Raw genomic sequence first — 20,490 nt, forward strand, 5'->3', positions numbered from 1 at the left:
TGATCCTTCCTGTCTCTTAAATGTTTGTGGAGGGAGGGAGCAAGAGATAGCATCAGATCAGCGGTCTTGTTAATTCCTTGTTTCTAAAACTCTTAGCTCCAGAAAGCAATTGAGGGTTCCACACAGTCTGGTGTCCATCTTCGTCCTCCCCTTGCAAGCTTTCGTGACACGACGAGGAACAAAGGGCAGTCCAAATGGGCCACACAGACGTGGAGCAAGCAGAACAGCGGTGCAGTACCTGAGGGGCCCGTGGGAGACTCGGGGACAGAGAACACAATGTCTCCCGGAGCTCCTCCCCTGAAACCGTCTCCCAACCCCAGTGAAGGAAAACGGGCACGCTCCACCTCAGTGGCTGATGCGGAACTGGAAGAAATTGAGCTTTCTGGCCCTGCTGCTGAGAACATCTCAGACATCCTCAAGGATCTCAACCTGCACTCTACAGACGTGGATGAGGATGAGGATGATGACGATGACTATGTCCCACTATAATTATACAAAAAATGATCCCTCTGGACTTGTCAACAGGGTATTCCTGCCATACTTGTGCTGTAAGGAGAGGCTGTGGTCTGCCCTTCTGGCACCAACGGATGGTACTTAATCCATGCTGGAGAGCCTTGGCTCACTGGACTTGTTTTCCCTTCTGCTACCATCAGTGGTGGGGTATATGGAGCCCAACAGAGTCAAAGAACTGGTTTTATTCTCGTCTGACAACTGTGGCCAGCAAGTGCCATAATGCTTCATTTACTACAGGCACATTTCAATCACAGACTGTGCAGCAACCTGTTATTAAAATAAACCTCCCGCTCTTCGTCCTTCTCCTGTCACCCACCAGCCTGCCATGGCACCATTTTAATCACCTAATTTAATCAAACATTGCTCTGTAGAGGGAGCAGATGACAGATTTAACCTAAGATCAGCCTAGCAATAGAGAGAATCCAGCCCAATGTTGGAACAGGTCCAGATCAAGAAAACAAGGGTTTATTGTATGAGGGGTTATTTTCATTCTTGCAGTGCCCTTTCTTGCAGAATAACCACCACCCCTTGTTTTAAGTGTGAAATTAAGTCCCTCTCCACTTTTAACTATAGTCTTAACCTTTCTGTTCATTCTGTGATCCACCAGACCCATCCTATTACTGGATTCCAATCCAGAAATCCTCCATTCTGAAGTCTTCCACAAATATATGTTGTTGGCTACAAATTTTTTTTAAAAAAGACTACAGGACTCATTCTGTATTGTGGGCAATATCTCTGCCCCACCCATTAAAAAAATTAAACAGTGCAGTAAGGAAGGCAGTAATGGGCTGAACAATAAAGGCAGTCTGTACTATTTGATCTGTGTATTTGAACTCTTGAGATGTGAAAACAGAAGCCTCACAATCCTGGGCCAACACAATGAGCAACCAGTGTTTCATTTGCAATGGCTTTTAAAAAGCCAAATTATTGGGTTTTGGACACTAAGAGGTTGACTGGAGTGAAGAGGATGAATCCAGACCCCTAAGCAGCCACTAGTCTCTGCATGTGTAAGGCCAGCCTCTGTATCTGAAAGAAGAACCATATGTATTGTGCAAAGCTGCACGTGTGTTCCTACCAAAGAGGTCTTCAATGGTACACGGAGTAGCCCCAGCTGAATCAGGATGCTACTGCTTATCTGAAGATTACATGCAAGGTAACAAAACTAGAAAGGTGCCTCTATTCAAGAGTTTGAATGTGGCTATACTTACTCAAGAGTTTAATTAAGACTGTAATTTACCAAAATACTTTGCCGAAGTCTTAAATGTTCACATTTAACCGTCTTTACAACTATATCATGAAAATCTGTACAAAACTGTTGTCTTAACATAAGGGCCAGTAAGTCTTTTACACGTGTCGAATTCCAGCTGTGGAAGCTGCTATGGTGATCTGATAAAGTGCTGGTTGTGTGTCTGGCCACACAGCACCGGCACATTATCAGATTGTTGCGGCACCCTGTGCATTTGGCGCTCTGCTGTATGTGCAAATATTGGCCAATAAATCCTCAGAAGAAAACAACTGTAGTAAGGGGTGACACCAGGGAAATATAGAGGAGCTGCTGTTTTCAAAATCCCATTTATATTATAGTTGCATGTATGTTTTGTACCAGTGTAACAATCTTGTCTTCCCCACAAGGAAACTTAGTTTAGTGAGGGGGTACTGAACATTCTGTTTTTTTAAAATTCTACCATCCTTTTATAGAAACTACACTGCCCAAGGCAAATTTAAGTGCATGTTTTTTTTTCCAGTCTACATATGTAATGCAGATATTTCCCATGCAAAAAACAAACAAACAAACAAGCCAAGGCACAGAAAGGTCCCTGCCTTTGGCTTAAGCCTTGCAACATCTACTGAAGTGTTCCCAGTAATGCACTCAAGCTTCCTTTCAAATCAAGAGCTTGTGTCTCCAATCACACTCATTATAGGCATCTACATTATTTAGGTGCCAACCCCTGAGCAGAATTCTCCCTGCTGGATTGAGAAGAGTCTATACAAGGATTTTTGAGGGGGTTTCTTGGTTTAGGCAGAGAAATACCACTAGACTAGATTTTAAAAATGCTTCTCTGCTAAGCTGGTCTTGCCTGAATAAAAATGGTTAAAAACCCATTACTAAAGGTCCCCTAAATTCTCCGACCTCTGTTCTGTATAGAAAAGAAAATGAAGCAAGTAGAAATCACCAGGACAAAAGGAAGATAATACTGAGAACACTAGTAGAAATAATGCAATATGTCGTTGCTTCTGACAGTGTTGCCATTGCACTGGCAGGGATCTCCATTAAGAAAATCTGCCTTCTGCTTTCACAGCAGCAATTCTGCAAGCAGTGAAAACCTGGATCAGTATGCTGGGAGGACTTTCTGTTCAGTGCATGAACAAGAGGATACCAGTCAAAGCTTTTCCCACCTTGTAATGGAAGAAAATATCATCTACTGCATTTCTGTCTGTCATGCCCTAAAGAGCATGCTCTGGATAAACAACACGAAACCAACTGCATCTTTTGATGGCACACCCACATGTATATGAAAGGTGCATGAACAGAATAGAGATTCTAGTACAGTACTGTATTTATAAATCCATCACTATTGCGGAAATGGTTTTCAAACGGTATTAATATAGATGTCTGGTGTGTGTGATTCTGAATTGGTATCAGCAGACATTTCTACAATTCAAGGGCTATCTTGTCTCTTCCTTTTTCTTTTTTTTAGCCCAAAATGGACAGATCAGCTGTTGCAGAACACTGTGTTATGGTTCTGTTAGCCATATATTTTTCCGAAGGTCTATAATTTTAAAGGTAGAGAGAGAAAGACAAGGGTGTCTGCATGCAGTCAAGCTATAAAAATGGCAAAGCAGTAACAAATGTTCTTCTGCAGCTTCTGCTGCTCATTCTGTCTTCCAAAATTGTTAGCACAGTGATCGGCAAACATTGATGTGTGTTCCACCAGCTAGATGCAGAAAGCGTCTAGGTGGGGCATTAAGTTTTCATAACAATTACTAAGCGGTCACACACTCTCAATCCTCATAGCATTTTACAAAGGATCTCAGGAGATTACTGACCCTTCTCCTAGGGGAATTATTCTATTTCTCTGCATGTTTATTCCCATCACTGCAAGTTTATTATCTTCAAAATGTGCCATACATGATACACATAACACAATGCCTGTGAAACATATAAATTATGTATCAGAAAGGTATCATGGTGAGACCCAAGTTCTCAGAATGATTGATGGAATATAAGGCATGAAAGGTTAAAATATGCTACAGCATATTTCCTGCACGGATTGCTCTGGCCTTAAAAGCTGTGTTCTCACTGAGGAGGTAAAGCTGTGCCAGCATTTCAACTACAGAATTTTGTCGCCAAATGTTTCTCCAAAACAAAAAGAAAACAAACACACCAAGTCCTGTACATAAAAGACTAAAAGTCAGGCAGACATTTTCTGGCATGCCCGCCATTATATGTGAAGAGAATTTTTTTGTCCTTCTAGGGAAGGACAGTTAGTCACAGGATCTCCCTTGGGCAACCTAAAATGGCACAGCCATAGATTGACTATTATAGGACAAACGAGGCTATCACCTCAAACACTGAGCTCTGTGGGATTTCTGAGGCCTTTACTAGGCTTCCATTCATTAGACCATCAAGCTTTTCATGCATTTTGCAAAGATCAACCATTCTGGGTTTGAACACTTTGATGTACACAATTCCCAATGGACACCATTCTAATCCATTAAACAGAAAGATTGCCAAAATGTACATCCAAGCTATAATACATAGAAAATATGTATTAATACACATGATTTAAGAAACCAGTTGGTCAATATAATTACTTCACTCGCAACTTTTTTTCAACTTTATAGAATATAGTCTAGTTCTTACTAGGTGGTGCAGCCCATTTTCAGATCATAGCACTTTAGATGGCAATTGGGGGATTCTATCACTGAATGTACCTTTAGAAAATCACAATGCAGTAGAGAAGGCTGACATACACTCTTCGTTCCCTATCATCTAGTTTTTTTTTATGTGGAAGCATTGTTTGCCATGGAAGACCATTCAATCATGCAAGCATCTATTTGAAGTCTGACCTAGCACAACCCAGCTATTCACCAACATGCCAATTAGGCCTTATTTTTAAGCAGCGGAATTTAATAAAATTTTATAGTTTGTACTTTAGCATATTGCTTTTTATCTCTCTCTCTCTCTCTCCTTGCACATAAAAATAAGCAGGCACATTATTTTCTTCTATTTCGAACAATCTGTCACAGATCTAACTTTGTCTGAATTCAGCTTCTATTCTTTTTCTGTCATTCTAGACCAACAGTTTCACCAGATGGTATTCCTTGAATTGTACCAAAAGGTACAGAAAGTACCTGTCAAAGTGTTCTTGGAAGAGCCGGTGGGATAAATTCTTCTTATCCTTGAACAGGATAATCGTCTCTGTCTTCAGACTTGGAGGCTTAGAGTAGGATGCAACAGTATTGTGTCCCTTGAAGCTTGCCACCTCCCATTGTTCTGCTTCTGACCTCGTCCGTGTTTACTCCAGAGGGTACTCCTGGGTTGTTCCATGTTCTTGTATAGATTCCTTTCATTCCCTACCTTCCTGGCCCCAACAGTCTTCTTGCAAGTGGAAGGAAAGAGACAAGGGTGGTTACCCCAGGCACAAAGCTGTGTAGCCAAAAAGGCTTGCAACAAATCACATCACCTCTCACTAGTACAGGCAATGTTTGAAAATCATCTCCTTAAACTTCATGGCGTAAGAAGAAAGCAGCGAAGCCAGGGGGGGAGACTTTCCCCATCTTAAAATGTCAGTGGGGTGTCTCTAAAGAACAGAAATACCAAATGTTGCCTTTTTGAAGTATATAGTTGTATGGCTAATGAAGATGTTTAAGAGGTTTATTAAACCAAGGTCCCAAATACACACCTCTGATTGTAAACATGTACTGTCTACCAAAAATGGCAGTCATGGATCTGTTTTCCAACCTCCTTTCATACAATCTAATAGACTTATGTCAGCATTACATTTTCTGCTCCTACCTAGCTGGCTGATGCTGGCTGGGTAATGGGGTCACATTCTGACATGTAGTAAATTCTACCCATGATGACAGACCTATATGCCTGGCTGCTGTTTTAATTGGCAACTGTGCTTTTATAAATATGCTCATTTGGCTCCCAACTGGCTGCCCTTTTGCCATTTAAATATGTGCCAGCTATTACTTCACACTAACTCTGAAGGCTGTGTACATTACAATCCCATTTCTCATCTGGTGAAGAATGCAAATGCTTTGTCTTTGCAAAATGAGTCATTTTGTGAAGAGCATGGATATACTTTCAGATGCCTTTTGAGACCCAGTCTTTTTCTCTCATTCACTGGCCTAACACTTTGATCTCCTTTTTAGCACACACATAAATAACGTCAAGTAAAACCTACTGGTAGAAATGAAACACAATTCCACCAACCACAATGGCAAAACCACGTGCTGTTTAATAACAATAAACTTCATAAGTTTCTTACATGCCCCTTTGTGGCGATGCTCCCTTTTTCTTTTAGTGACTTTTACCATGACCAGGCATGAAATGCCATATAATTTTTTTTTATCTATAAGTATAGTTACATATATATATATTCATTTATATATATGGTGTGTGTGTACATATATATATATATATTATAGAAGATATATTTTCATAAGTCACATTATCAAAACATGCGCAGAATAACCAGCAGAAAAGTTTCAAGCAACAACGTTTTGGAGCTGGAAGACCAAAGGCAAATATGTTTTCTTTCCTGTTTTCCTCTGTTAGGGTGCCCCAGGACAGAAGAAGGTGAGAGGGTTAGGCTCACATCTTGGCCTGCTCTTTCCCCACTCCCTCCTTTCTCCCTGAAAAGTCATAGACCTCAATAAATGCCATCCTTTAAGGATGGGAAGAATCTAAGTTCCATCCCTTGTTCAGAAACTTAAGAGTAAAGAAAGGTCTTGATACTCTTCTCATTATGCTAAAGCAGTTGGGTGTAGCTTAAAAAAAACTAAAAACAAAACCCCAAGCCATATGCCTTCAACCTTTGGTTAGTTTTAAATATGTTTCATTATTCCAGTCCATATGGCTCTTTCGTATAATATTCCTGTATTTTGAGTAACCCCCTTTCTCTGTCCTAAGCACACCACTCCTGAAAAATAATTTTTAAAAAAGTACTGCAGATTGCAAAATTTATTTATTAAATATGGTGCTCATGTTGTAGCTTGGGGGACTCTATGCATTCTTAGGTGATACCACCACTTTATACGCAGCACCAAATAAGCCAGAGAAATATTGAAGAATACTAGATTATATTCAGACAGGGGGGAAAATCTGTCTCTTCCCCACAGCCTGGAAACAACAGTAGAAAGCAGAGTAAATTATGCCCAAGGCTCTCCGATTGCCCAGACAGATAAAACCCAGACATAAGTGGTTGTTGATCTTCAGAGAAAAAGAAACTGAAAAATCCCATGGGAAAGCATGGCATACAGTCAAAAGCAACAGCTGCAGGCAACATAGGGCTGAAACCTGTGAGGAGGAGGTGCAATGGATTCCATGGAATGCCTACAATTGGACTTTTTTTAACCACTGAGATGGCCAACATAGTTATGGGCTGTACCTCTTCAGGCAGCATCTGCAGCATATGTGACTAGAATGCTCTTCTGCCCAAAAACTTTACCGCATACAGAAAACAGATTAGAGAGAACATTTCCAGCCTCCACACCCCAGTCATCCAGAGTTACCACATATCAGGGAACTGAGTTACCAAAACTCAGGGAACGGTATGCCACTGAGCCGGCAATCTCACATCATGTCTAATGTTCTACAGGCAGAGAACGGGTTTGTTCAGAGGAGCATTCCAACACATGAACCCCTACAAACAGCCTGAAGTAACGTGGCTCAGATGGGAGACACATGCACTGACATCTAGGCCAGAAGGGCTAAGTACACTAGACAGCAGTGTACTGACCAAATGTACTACAAATTGGTTTGCTACACAAATTCGTGTAAAGTAGGGCTGACATGAAAACGCAGAGAAGCAGTTAACAAAGAATGAAATCTTTCCACTGTTGCCCTCTATTTGAATGAATTTGTCCTGCTGTTTTTCTTCTTGTGTTTATAAGGCCAGATGTAGTGACCGTCAAAGAGAAAAATAATCAGTGAAAAATCAGGTGGGGTGGGGATGGCAACTGACAAAATTCCTCCCACCTCCATTTGCTTTCCCACTTTAACCTTCCCATGGATTATTTTGAACTAAGCCTGCACCCGAACCCATGAGTTATGTCAGCAATAAATACACATACCTCTTGCATAGACAGGACATGGTGCATTCTACACATTAATTTTCTCCAGAGGAGAAAATAACAAGTAAGTACTTACTTGCAATTAGCCGGGGGGGGGGGCTTGCAATTTATTTATTGTTTATTGATTTAAAATATTTTTACCCTGCCTTTCTTCTCAGAAGGACCACTGCATTTGCAATTTTAACACTGGATAATTTAATTTATCTTCCTATGTACCTGTAACTTTTAAATTGCTTTTATAGTGTCAAGAGGTGCAAACACTAAAATGGTGGGAAAGGCATTACACACTGCTCAACATCCAGTCCATGCGGTACCTTGTGTTGCTGCCTCATGCCACTGCCTCCTGTTCTGTGGCAGATGATGATGAAGTAGACAGGAGAAGAGCACAATTTGTACCAAGGGCCAGCAGCTTTCAGCTTTCCGTTTACAAGAAATAAAAATGGTGGCTTTCTTCTTTCTTTCTTTTTTGAAGAAATAACAAATGTTAACTATAATGTTAACTATTTTTGCCCCCCCCCCCCGGTAACTTTCTGCTTTCTAAAGTAATTTTCCAGCTCTCATTCTTTTTGTTGGCCATATGGGCAATTGTTAGAATATGATTAGCTATGCTGACATAAATACAGCAGTATAAACCGCAGTGGCACAGGGCTGCTGGCTGAAAAGTTGCCCCATCAATCCCTCCAGGCACACCAATTTATGTGACTGGTACACAACATAGGATACACATAGCAATATATGAATGAAAATCAATAGGCCACTGCAGTTAAGACTGTTGTTATTTACCAATAAGATTCTGACCACTTAAAACTTGCCTACAGACTCTTTTATTGGTTTTTACATAAATGTAAACATAATTAAGGGCTTGTGTCAGTGATTGTTCCAGATACTTTTGCACTGTTCCAGACTTTTGCACTGTTCTCATGTACAGAAAATAAGACATTCAGTTAATTCCCTGTCATTAAAGCACACCATTAAGCTCACAACAACCGCAACAAGCAATCTGGTGCCAGAGCTGATATGATAAAAAGCCATTGTTTAAAGTGGAATATGGGTAAAAATAATCTTTTTTAAAAATAGCCACCAAACCACCCACTTCCATCTGCCTCCTTATCACATATTTGTTTCACAGATACAAAATTATCTAGTGTGGGCATCTACTTCTTATTTGATGGGGGTGGGCAACTCTGCCAGTTCTGGGTGGATCCCCCCCCGGGTCCTTAAGATGCTCCAGTTCCGTGTACCATAGATATCCCCAGTTCTAGAAAATGGGCGTTTGAGAGAGGTAAATAGTGCAGAGGATACTGATGAGCTATTTAAAAGTTGAACCCCCTCTCCTAGCAGTCTCCAAGGACTTCTGTTTACTCCCTTTTTTGCCAGCAAAAAAGTTGGGAGAAACAGCATTGGGGTTTCATTTTCCCTACCCCCCGTGACAGATGTAGAGGGACTAATTTTGCTTTCACAAAAACACCAAAAGGGAGAGTAACGAACTAATAAAAAAAATCCTACACATATACTTGGCCATTCATTTTCATTATATATTTTGTACCCTGCTTTCAAGAGGAACCAACAGTTACCCAAAGGTAAGTCCAGCTGAGTTCATTGGGGTTTCCTCTTAACTAAGGAAACTAGATTGAAATCCAAGATTGAAATCCAACCTCAAGATTAGTCTTTCTTGTGGTGAAACGGCCCACAATACACATACCTATGGGACATAGCAGCTATTCATATGCCTAGCTCTCTTGCTTTATGGAAACAACTCTTTGGGGGGATGTCTTTCTAACCCCTGTGGGACAATATTTTGCATTTACTGGATCTGTCCAAGATACTTTGGTTTATGCAGTGGAAAAATGCAAGTGGCATCTTTCTATTAAATTAACACCGGACATGATCTATTAGAAAAACATAGGTGCGTGTAGGTACCACTACGCTCTTACATTATCTTGGTTATTTTAATGGAATTTTTGTTTCAATTTTCATTTGCATGCTGCCCTTCTCCTCATTAAAGGACTCAATGTGGCACACAAGTAATTTTTTTTAAAGTGCAGGAAACATCTCCGTTTTCAGCAGTCACCCTCATTAGCCACTTAGCAGAAGCAATATGCCACTTTCCCCACTTACTCAGGATGGTTGCTCAGCATTATGAGCAATCCTGAATTGAGAGGAAAGGATGAAAAAGGAGGAGGGATGTTTTTGATTTAAATTAGACCAAACTCAGTTATGTTCATTGACAAGAAATGAGATGGCACGCTAAGCCTCCATGATTTTGTGCCACCATTTCAAGCACAGTAGCATCCACAGGGCTAAACATTGCAGCTGGACCAAAGGAAGAAACGGCCATGCTCACAGCGCCTATTTGTGCTCAACCCTATTGATCCAGCCAAGCCTGGGAGGCCGACTTCTCTCAAAAACACATTTCATTTTCCTTGTATCCTTTAACCATGTCAGCCACAGTGAAATGCTGTTGAAAGGCAGGATATACACATCCACATAAGGCAAAAACAAAAGAAAAAGAAAAAAGAAAGACAAAAATGTATAGAAGACTAACTGGCATATTTTCATGCGAGGTTTCGTATCCACTTGTCCACAGAAGCTCACATTAAAATATGGCATTTACCGTAGTTTTTAAGGTGCCACAACATTTTTGTCTTCTTTTTCTTTTGTTTTTGTTTTTTGTTTTGTTTTTTGCCTGGTATGCTAGCACAGACTAACACGGTTGCCTCTTCTAAAATGTCCAAATAAGATACATTAAGAGAGAGAGAGACTGGATATGAAGTGCCGTAAGAATTCTGGGGAGAAGTCTATGGATTGAGGTATTCATGAGGTTTCCAGTCACCTTGGCTTGCACCTGTCCACTATTGGCAGGAAACAGCAGTGCCTTGGCTCAGCTACTTGCTCTTCACAAGACAAAACAGATGATGTCAAGCTACTCAACCACACAGTCCCTGATAAGAAATGGAGAATGAAGGGTTTCCTGCAGACAGACCCAAACTTGGTAAAATGCCAAAAGCAAATGAAAAGAAAAACCAAAACTAGTGCATTTACAGAATAGTTTGGAAGTGACTAGAACCCTCGGAGGTGCTTAACTCCTTCCCATAGCCTGCTGGCTTGCTTCAAAAAGGAAAAAATCACCTTATTGATTGGTAGCATCTTCTCTCACCAAGGAAAGAGTATATAGATGGGTCAATTTAACTGACCGGTTTCATAGGGCAAGTCAATCACTGCTCCCATCCCACTCTGATTTAATTCAGATTCCCCCCCCCACACACTCCAAAGAAATACTGAAAATTACTTTTACCCTGGCCCTCAGACGTCAAGGACAGAAATGTATTGCTTTCCTTTGGAGGTAATTCAATTCCTCACCCCCAATTTTATCATGCCTAAAGAAATCCAGGAGCCTAGAGCTACTCCAACATCAAAACACCACCCCCCATCAAGATTCTGCATGATCAGAAACATGCCACCCCTTTCTGCTTGGCTTTGCCAACACGGTCCTTCACTTATCGAGAGACAGTAACCCCACTCATTGCAGTGACACTACATATGGAGTAGTCCCCTTCACAACGCTTTGGAAATCTTTTAACTGCTTGCTTAGGTGAATTTTATAAAATAACCCAAAGGATTTTGGAATAAAGCTGGCTAGAACATAGACAGGCAGGCAACCATCTTCATACTGCATCAGAGCAAACTGTTTGGTCATTCTTTGTTCACTAGGCTGTATCTCCTGGCATTGCTGCATTCGTGCAAAGGCACCAATAAGTGGCAGCAGAGGGTTAAAAATGACTTCAGAAAACAGGTGTGTCAGGAGAATACTGGGCCAGATCTCACGGCATTATGAGACACTGACTACTAAAGATTTCAGGGAAAGCCCTCCATACACAAGAGTGGCGCGGCCAATATTATGCACGTAAGTCTTCAGGCACCTGGCAACAATGATCTCACACATTAGCACACAACAGTTAAGTTATACTGATGTCACTTTGCAACTTAAATGCCATTCATTATGTTCAGCACCCACAAGTTAGAAATCCATTGCCTATTAATATAGAGACACAAGATGGGGACACACAATACATTTGCCACGTGTCATGTCTGAATTGCGTACCTGAATGGTGTGGTTTCAAGCTGGCACTGGGAGCCCAGTCAATCTCACTGCATATATTTAACAAGAGGCCAAGCAACTGAGAACAACTGCATGCACAGTACAAATGCAATGCAGGTACGCTGCACTGAGGCTCCACCACAGCAAAATACAAAAACATTACTGCACGTGCATACATTTATTCAGAACCACTGGAATTCAGTAAACATGGCAGCCGGTGCCTTAGATGTTTGCTCTTCCTAAGATGTAAAGGTTCAAGGTTCCTCTCCTTGTATGAGCTTTCTCTGGGGAGAAGTACCCATGAGGCCAGGGTATTCAGACTCTGGCAACCCTTCAGTAGCAGATCTGGAGACCAATTCTCAGCTGAGGAGGCGGGAGTGGAACATGGAACCATCTGATGCTAACTGGGAGAATCACACACATACACATGTGCGTGCACACACACACATACACGCACAGAGCTTTATTGTGCAGCCTTGCTCTCTGGTCCACTTTTCTCCCAGTCAAGCTCTCCAAAGTGAGAAATAAATCCTGTTACGAAGAAAGCAGAAAGAAAGAAGAGTGAAGAAGTAGTAGCAATGGGGGTGGATTCACTACCCCCTTCATACCTCCTGCTTCTCTATTGGACAAACACAGAACAGCCATCCTCACCTAAGAATTTACTGACAGTCATGTACACCCAAAGACACAACCCTGTTCTTGTGCATTCTTCCAGCTTATCTAAACAGTGCTTATATCTACAGTCCCTCTGCTGACGGTAAAATTTGACAAATCTGTCAGGGATCACTCTCAAGTTGCCCCCATTCATTTGAATTGTGCTTATACAGCAGTTTATGCCACAATATGTATAGTTACTCTTTTAAGGTGCCACAAGATTTCTGTTGTGTTCCCCCCAAAAAACAGACCAACAAAGGTTTGACGCAATAAAGGGAGCCCCTCAACCCTTGTGAAATCTCCCTCTACTCATAAACCTTATTGGTACCTGAACCACCACCACCATCATTGACAAAGGAAAGGGATTTTTTTTAAAGGTGAGAAAAGTAAGTGAAGTTTATGGACATGTCTAGACTGGCCTTTTGGGGGCAGGTTGGTGTGGTGTAAACTGCACATGCTGGGAACAGACCAAACTAGAGCACACTAACCTTCACCAAAAAAGCAGACAGCCTTAAGAGGGGCAAAAAAGGTTGCAGGTTGGAGTGCCCTGGGGGCAAACTGGTCTGCATGGCATGTGGATGCCAGAAAAAAGAGTGGACTGATCTGCCCTAGCCAAGCAACAAAAAGGGGGACAAATGCCTGTCTGGACATGCCCTAAGTGTTCTGAAATAATGTGGTTTATTTAGAAACTACCCCCAGTAATTGAATGGTTTGATAAGGAATATGGTCTAGTACGATTTTCTAGTAAAATGATGCAGAATTCCACAGTGAAATTGTGATTCTCTATTTCACTTCACAGAATCATTTCATAACATTTGTCCCTTATCTCCATAAAAATTAATCTGCCTCTCTCCCTTGTTGTTTCTTCCTCTTTTTTTACATGATGTGTCCTTCTACATTGTCCCCCAGTCAAAAGCAAAATACATCTCCCAAACATTTGTGACATGTGATATTATAAAATGCACAAGTTGTTTGCAACTTAAAAAAAGAAAGACAGTAGAAGAACAGATCCAAACAAGATGAGCTATTTGTATCTAGTCCAGAGACTGCCAAGATGAAAGCTGGATATATTTACACTGGAAAATAATTACCGTAAACATCCAGGTTTACTCCTGGTCCTGGAGAGGCACATGAAACATAGCAGTTTGGAGGAAAGAAGCAACAGGTTGCTTGAATCTCCACACACGCACACCCCCAACCATCACAATACTGGGAATATCTCATAACTTTCACCTTACCCTGAAGGCTCAATTATGTTGGGATGACTACAATCTCATTAAACATTTCCTTCCAGTGAAGAGCCCTCTGCACTTTTCATCCTCATACAACACCATTGCCAGAAGAATTCTCTCATAAGCTACAGACAGCCAGAATGCAGAAACCAAGATAAAAACAGGAACATGAGGTTCCACCCTCATATTCAGAGCAGTGTTATATCCAACCCTCTTAGCCTTTAGAGGCTGGCACCATAGCATGTAAACATATTTTTGAAAGAGAGGTTAGCTCCCCAGTGCTCAGAATCTGAGCAGCCTCCCTACTCGAGGAGCCCAGAAGAGGAAGGAAATGGAAAGAAGGAAGAAAAAGGTTGACAACAGGTTTATCTTTCATGCATCTGTGGTGACTGCCTCTGCCTGACCTTTGGCAGATAGCTTTGTCATGACAACATGTCCAAAGAAGGTGCAGCAGAAGGGAAGACAGAGCCTCCTGGCTTCTGAAATCCATGAACTGAAGCTCTCTGTTGCTTCTTCATTAAAACCGCAGGGGCAGAAGTGTCCCGCTACTTCTCCCCTTAGTGATGGCATCTGAAGGTGAATCCGAGTTTACATTGTGGACCCAACATGCTGTCTCTTTCCTTGCATGAAGGGCTCCACGTCTGGGTAAGCAAAGCAGTATGGTTTACTCCTCAATCTTGTAGCCAGCAGCAGCTCCGCAGAAAATAGGATTAGTGGCAAAGCACCTCTAAATGTCAGGTTAACAAAACATATCAAGCTTGCAGAAGTAACATCCAGAGAGGAGGAGACAGGGCCATTTCCTGAAGGCGCCTAGCTATTTGGCAAACTTAAAGTCTCCTCTGGGCAAGACGTTTAGTTCACTTAACTGCCTGTCACTTGCTAATAACCACCTGCTTTTGGCTTGCCCTGACAAATGTAAGTATTCCACCTCATTATATTCTCCCACCTTTGATATTGCACAGAAGGCTGGAGAGTTGGAATGGATTTAAAAAAAGATTATTATTTTACTGCAGCCCCCTTTGGTTGCCATGGCGAAGGAGCAAGAGGCACCAAACTGTGTAGGCCCAGAAGCCATGGCATTATTGATACAAACAATAAAAAACAAAACAAAAAAAAATAAACAACTCTCTCAAAATGAGAAAATCGATCCACTTATCCTTTCCCCATTTTTGACCACGATGAGGCCTGAGGAATATTTATAGGTCAATGGGTAAAAAATAGAAGAACTAAAGGAAGAGCAGAAGACAGGCATTAATGGAAAGAGAGAAGAATCATCCTCTTCCTGGTGACTGCTTCATCAGTATTTTGGCACTACAGAGGATCCAATGATCCTAGGAAAGGAATATTACCTCACACTAGGTTGGCCTCCAAACTGTTCCCTCTGTTAGCCATTACTTAAAATAACTGTCCCTTGGATATATAAAAATTTAAGGAAAAAGTAATAATGAAGGCCCTAATGTAAACTGGGAAACTGTGATATGAAGCCATAGATGCTGGCTTTCCGTGTCTTCCTTGCACACAACTGGAAAGAGAGGACTCTGTGTCTGCATAACATATAAGATTAGCAGATGACCCCCCTCCCTCTTTCCCTACCCTGCATGCAGTGCCCAATAGTAAATGGGGGAGAAAACCCGCTCCAGCTCCCAGGCAGGCAGAGAGAATGGGGTGCATAAGGAGGATTTCTGCAGCAGTCAATGCATATGTGCTGGAGAATTAGGTTTGGACTAGACTTACAGAGCAACTCTGTCTGCATTATAGGACGGTTGGTATCCACAGGAACCTCACTCCCGATTTTAGTGCATACTCTGCACCGAAAGAAACTCTCCCTTCACATTATGTCCTCTAGGCTTCTAGTGCAGAGCTTCATTTCTGATAGCATTTCTCTTTCATTAGCAGATTTTATGACAAAGCCATCTTATGGCTGCCATGTTTGCTACTACTCCTTCCATTCTTACTTCTCCTGTTCTGTCATGCCACAATTGCAAACACTTCCCTATAACCTTACATTTGATCTCTGCAGCAGTGTGTAGCAGCATCCTCTCAGTTGCGCCACTGAGACAGAATCTCTATCCCAAAATCCAGATTCTTGCTACCAGCACAAACTGTATCCATGACCAACAATGTCTGTGTGATGCCACCATCTCGCCTTCCCTGAGCAACCTGGGCCTGTGTGTCCAAGGCCACAGGTCTTAAAGGTTCAGTCCAACATGTGCAGGAAGGATGGAGGGTACTTAGTAAAGCCTAGCACTTTGGGTCCTTGGCTTACCTTCCCATAAATCAAAAAAACAAACAAGTGTGCTAGCGTGTCTGGAGATTTAGGAGCTGGAGAGGGACTTCCCTAACAGTTTTCCCCACCCGTGTTTCCCATGCATAAGGGCAAAGCGTTCCTCAGTGGCAGCATCAGTTGTTGGCTTCGCCTTCCTCTTCATCAAATGACTGCACCCCAGAAGAGGTAACGTCAGAGACCTTGCGGCTAAGGGCAGTAGGCTCTGGCTCCTCCCGGGGAGAAAGGGACTCCAGGTCCCTGCATACAGCATCATCCTCCTCTGGCGAGGGCTTCTGGTTCAACACCGGAGCCTTCTCCACCAATGGATTTGCGTCCTCCCCTGGGTGAACTCCTACAAATGTGCTGGACTCAGCGCTGCCACCGCTGCTGCCGCCGCCGCCACCACTTCCGCCTCCACTAGGAACTGTCTGAGCAGGCCACACGTCTACAAGGCCAGTATCTGGGAGAAGGGCCTGTTGCAGCTGTTGCTGTTGTTGCTGCTGCTGTTGCTGCTGTTGTTGCTGCTGCTGTTGCTGCTGCTGTTGGTGCTGCTGCTGCTGCTGCTGTTGTTGCTGCTGCTGCTGTTGTTGCTGCTGAAGCTGCTGAAACTGCTGAAGCTGCTGCTGCTGAAGTTGCTGTTGTTGCAGCTGCAGCAACTGGTGTTGCTGGATAAGGTTGTTCTGGATTAAAACACTTTCCTGCAAGTTAGGTTGGGATTCATCAAAGTTCTGGCCAACGTAGGAACCAGTAGCAGGGGAAGCAATGAGGGACTGGTCACTGGTTTCCCACGCATCAGATGAGCCTAGGCAGTACATGCCCTGCGAGACATAGGAGTGAGGCCAACTGTCATACTGCGCTTGGGTCAGGTGATCTGCAGAGAGAGCGTGAGGTGGAGAGAAAGGATGAAAATAAACATAAGGAAGGTAAAAAGAGGAGAGAACCAGAGGAGACAAATACTAAGAGCAGAGCAGAAGACTTTAAAGCAAGTGACTTTCATAACAAATGGAGGAAGTCCATAACATAGGAGGTGAAGTCCGTCAGCTCCATGACACCATCAGGAAATTTGTAGGTTCTCTAAACAAGTCTTGTTAAGAATGGCCACTGTGGTCCAATCAACCATGACTCGGATAAAATGGTGCCTAGGATGTGGCATTTCAGGTGGGAAGTGGGGGGGGGGCTCACATTACGAAATGTTCCTCCATGCTCAAGAAACTACCAGAACAAGATAATTAGCATGCTAGAGAGAAGGCTAAGTCTGATTTCTTTTGTAGAGGGTCCAGAGGAAAATTCAACTTTATAAGCACCCACCTGTGGTATGAAATGGCATAGCTTAGATAGTACCTACCAGGCCTAAATTCTTGTTTATTACAGGTGCTAAGACTCATAATTCCCTCCCAGGTTGCAATCAAAGCAGTAATAACTATAATAAATTAGCTAAAAAATTAGTGCTTGAACACGTTCATAAGGGGTAGATATATTCTCTCCTCAGCAATTCCTAAAACAGCCCTGTACTGTAGCCCTCTAATGTTACTATTATTACCCTATTGCAGACAGGGTAGGAGACAGGAAAGGTGCTCATATTGATCATAGCTTGTTTAAGACCTCCTCAAGTGTTCATTATTATCATACTATTTAAACCAGGAACTTTGAGAGAGATAACCCATACTTTTAATCAGTATATACTACAGCAGCAGTGAGGAGAGCTGAGCATGGGTATGCCCTCTAAATGTTGCTGGATAACAAATCCTCTCATCCCTCGCCACTGTCTATGTTGGCTAGCTAGAAGCTGCAGCCCAGCAACATTTGCAGTCCAACTCATCTTACAGCTAGAAACAAATGTATCATCCTCTTAGGACTGCAGAGCTGGAAAAGATCCTATGGATCATTGAGTCCAGTCCTTGTCAAGGAGGCACAGCATGGAATTAAATTTCCAACTTCTAGCTCCACCGCCGGATGCTAAAGCCATTGAGATATCCAGCAATTCTATAACCTTGGTCTCCCTAGAAAAGCCACGAGGCTGATTCTTATCAGCTTGCTAGAAAAATTTCCTGTTTCCCGATGGGTCTACACCCATCTCCCAGAAATCTAAGAGGAAAATGCACATTGTTATTATTTGATTTATATCTGGATTTTCCTCAGGGCAGCCCAGGAAGCACCCTACTCACCCTGTACATTCTCACCCTGGTTCTCCATCATCTCCTGATAGTTTTCATTGTAGTTGCCAGCCTGGTTCTCCTGACTGGAATTGACACTCATGTCTTCACCATCCATGGAAGACCAAGCCATGAGGGTGGCTTCTGAGATGGCAAACTGTTCCATTACCCCTATGTTAGAAAGAAAGAGAGAGACCAGAAGAAAAGAGGTGGATGGGGTTACTCTGTTCTCTCCTCAGTCGTTAGTGATTGTTTGTTAAAATTGTAAGTTCTTTGATTATATATTTTTCTGTTTTTATCTATGTAAATTGTGTATATTTTAAATTGTTTTCTATTTGTATGTTGTGAGCTGCCCAGAGTAGACCATGTCTAGATGGGCGGCATATAAATGCAATAAATAAAATAAATAAATAAATAGTGTATGCTTGCTGGTTCATTCCAGTCTGCCTTACTGACTAATCCTTGTGAATCCCTGAAGAACTGAGACTGTGTTCTTAGCTCATTCGGCCCAATTTATTGAGGCACTACCCAAAAACCTAGCCAGATGGCAGAGTATAATATTTTAATAACAGGCAGCCCTCTCCTAGAAGAGCTGCCATACTTTAGCTTCATATTCGAAAAAGGAAACACAAACACATCGAATTCCTACATGAACATACATTTGAATGATATGGGAAGAAATGAAATCCTTTAAGTCAAAGGTCCCCAACCCCCGGTCCACGGCCCAGTGCCGGTCTGTGGCCTAAGCCACCGAGACAGACCTCCCGCCCCCAACCCCCGCACACACGCACTCACCCCCGCATAGTCCGTTTGCGCCTGCACGTGCACTCCAGCATGCCTGTGCGAGTGGTGTGCTGCCGTTTGGGCATGCGCACAAGTGCGCACGCACCCAGACAAGCACCCAGTGCGCACCCATGCAAGAGAGCACGCATGCTTGTTCACACATGCGCACAACTGCGAGGGGGAGCCCCGCCTTCCCCAGCCGGTCTGCAAACTGAAAAACGCTGGAGATTGCTGCTTTAATTGTCCTGATTAAGGTAGTTGGCATACTACTAAAGCACTGTGGGGGGGGGGGAGCTAAAATGGTAGCTCTGTGTTGTGTTTTCCTCTCCACCTCTGCAGTCTTGACACCACTGCACCAAACTTTTCCTGTACCTGCAACAGCAGCAGCCAGCACTATCGGATAGAACTGGGGCAATGTACAATGTAAATCAGCCGTGAAAGAAGGTAGATTGGTCAACCCCTGGGTGCTCTGCAGCAGAGACAGGGCTATGTATGTGCTCAGAGGCCCCCATGTCCAAACTTATTCCTGCCAAGGGAGGAACAACAGGAGCTACTTATCCCTCTTTTTAACCCACCTCCACAACGTAGAGAGAAGATGTGCTCTGAGCAAAGGGAGACAGAAGACGTTACAGCCCTGACCCTTTCTCATCACTGCCTTTCTCAGGCAAAAGCCAACATGTCTGAATATGAAATGTTCCTTTTCTTGTGGAGGCTTCTTCGCGTGAGTAGGAAAACTGAAGTTCTTGTCATGAGGCGAACCTCCCTGCGAATAGGACTGTCTCATTTTCAGAGGCATCCACTTCTGTTTGAGGTAGATGAAAGTGGAGAGTGGTGAGGCAAATTGCTCTTCTCCTCACACACAGCATAGAACTGGGTTAAGTAACAAAACATTTAATTTTTAAAAAATTAAGTAGAGGAGATAATTTTAGCAGACACAACAATGCATACAGTCCTTCCCATCATCCTTTCCTTCCTTGTCTATTTCCACCATGAAAGAAGCATAGGCTGATGGGCCACAAAGAGTGCAGTGGTCTTACCTGCAAGGAACCGGGCCTCCTTCTCCCCATCGCTGAGGTCAGAGTAAGCGTCTGCATCCTTCCGCACCGTTTCATGAGTGTGAATCTGCTGCTGGCTGCTGCCTTTGCCCCATCCCTGCCATTCAATCATGTGTGCCACCCGACCTTGACCCATGGCAGTGGGCTTCGTGACATGATCCTTCATGCTGCGAGATATCCCTAAGGCGCCAGACATTAAGAAAACAAGAAGGGGCTATTATACAGCTCCAAGCCCTTTGTCACATCATCCTCGAATGGGCCTGTTTCTACTGCTTAGTCCAGAGGTCCCCAACCCCTGGTCTGCTGCCGGTGCTTGTCCGTGGCCTGAGGCGGACCAGGCCTCAGAGACAGACCTCCCCCCCTGCCCACACTCCCCCCACAGACTCTTTGCACCTGCACGCATGCAGCTGCACCCACACAAGCACTCCCC

General features: G+C 43.0%; 2 protein-coding genes across 4 annotated transcripts in view; one reads left to right on the top strand and one right to left on the bottom strand.

The window, feature by feature from the left end:
* The window catches only part of CLCN1 (chloride voltage-gated channel 1), an 81,938-nt gene extending 71,381 nt beyond the window's left edge, over positions 1–10,557 (top strand). Inside the window, exon 23 of the mRNA XM_078384078.1 lies at positions 97–10,557. Within this exon, the coding sequence (XP_078240204.1) occupies positions 97–489 (393 nt within the window). The 3' untranslated portion in view covers positions 490–10,557. The remainder of the gene's footprint in view (positions 1–96) is intronic.
* FAM131B (family with sequence similarity 131 member B) overlaps positions 5,960–20,490 on the bottom strand; it is an 83,417-nt gene continuing 68,886 nt past the window's right edge. For 2 of the 3 annotated variants that reach the window (XM_072991826.2, XM_072991828.2), the window contains 3 exons: positions 20,043–20,240; positions 18,235–18,393; positions 5,960–16,940 (listed from right to left, as the gene is read on the bottom strand). In XM_072991826.2, coding sequence (XP_072847927.2) covers positions 16,204–16,940; positions 18,235–18,393; positions 20,043–20,240 — 1,094 coding nt within the window. In that variant the 3' untranslated portion in view covers positions 5,960–16,203. The remainder of the gene's footprint in view (positions 16,941–18,234; positions 18,394–20,042; positions 20,241–20,490) is intronic. The other variant, XM_072991827.2, reaches the window with a different exon arrangement.

This window comes from Pogona vitticeps, chromosome 2 (genome assembly GCF_051106095.1).
Source record: "Pogona vitticeps strain Pit_001003342236 chromosome 2, PviZW2.1, whole genome shotgun sequence".
NCBI lineage: Eukaryota > Metazoa > Chordata > Lepidosauria > Squamata > Agamidae > Pogona > Pogona vitticeps.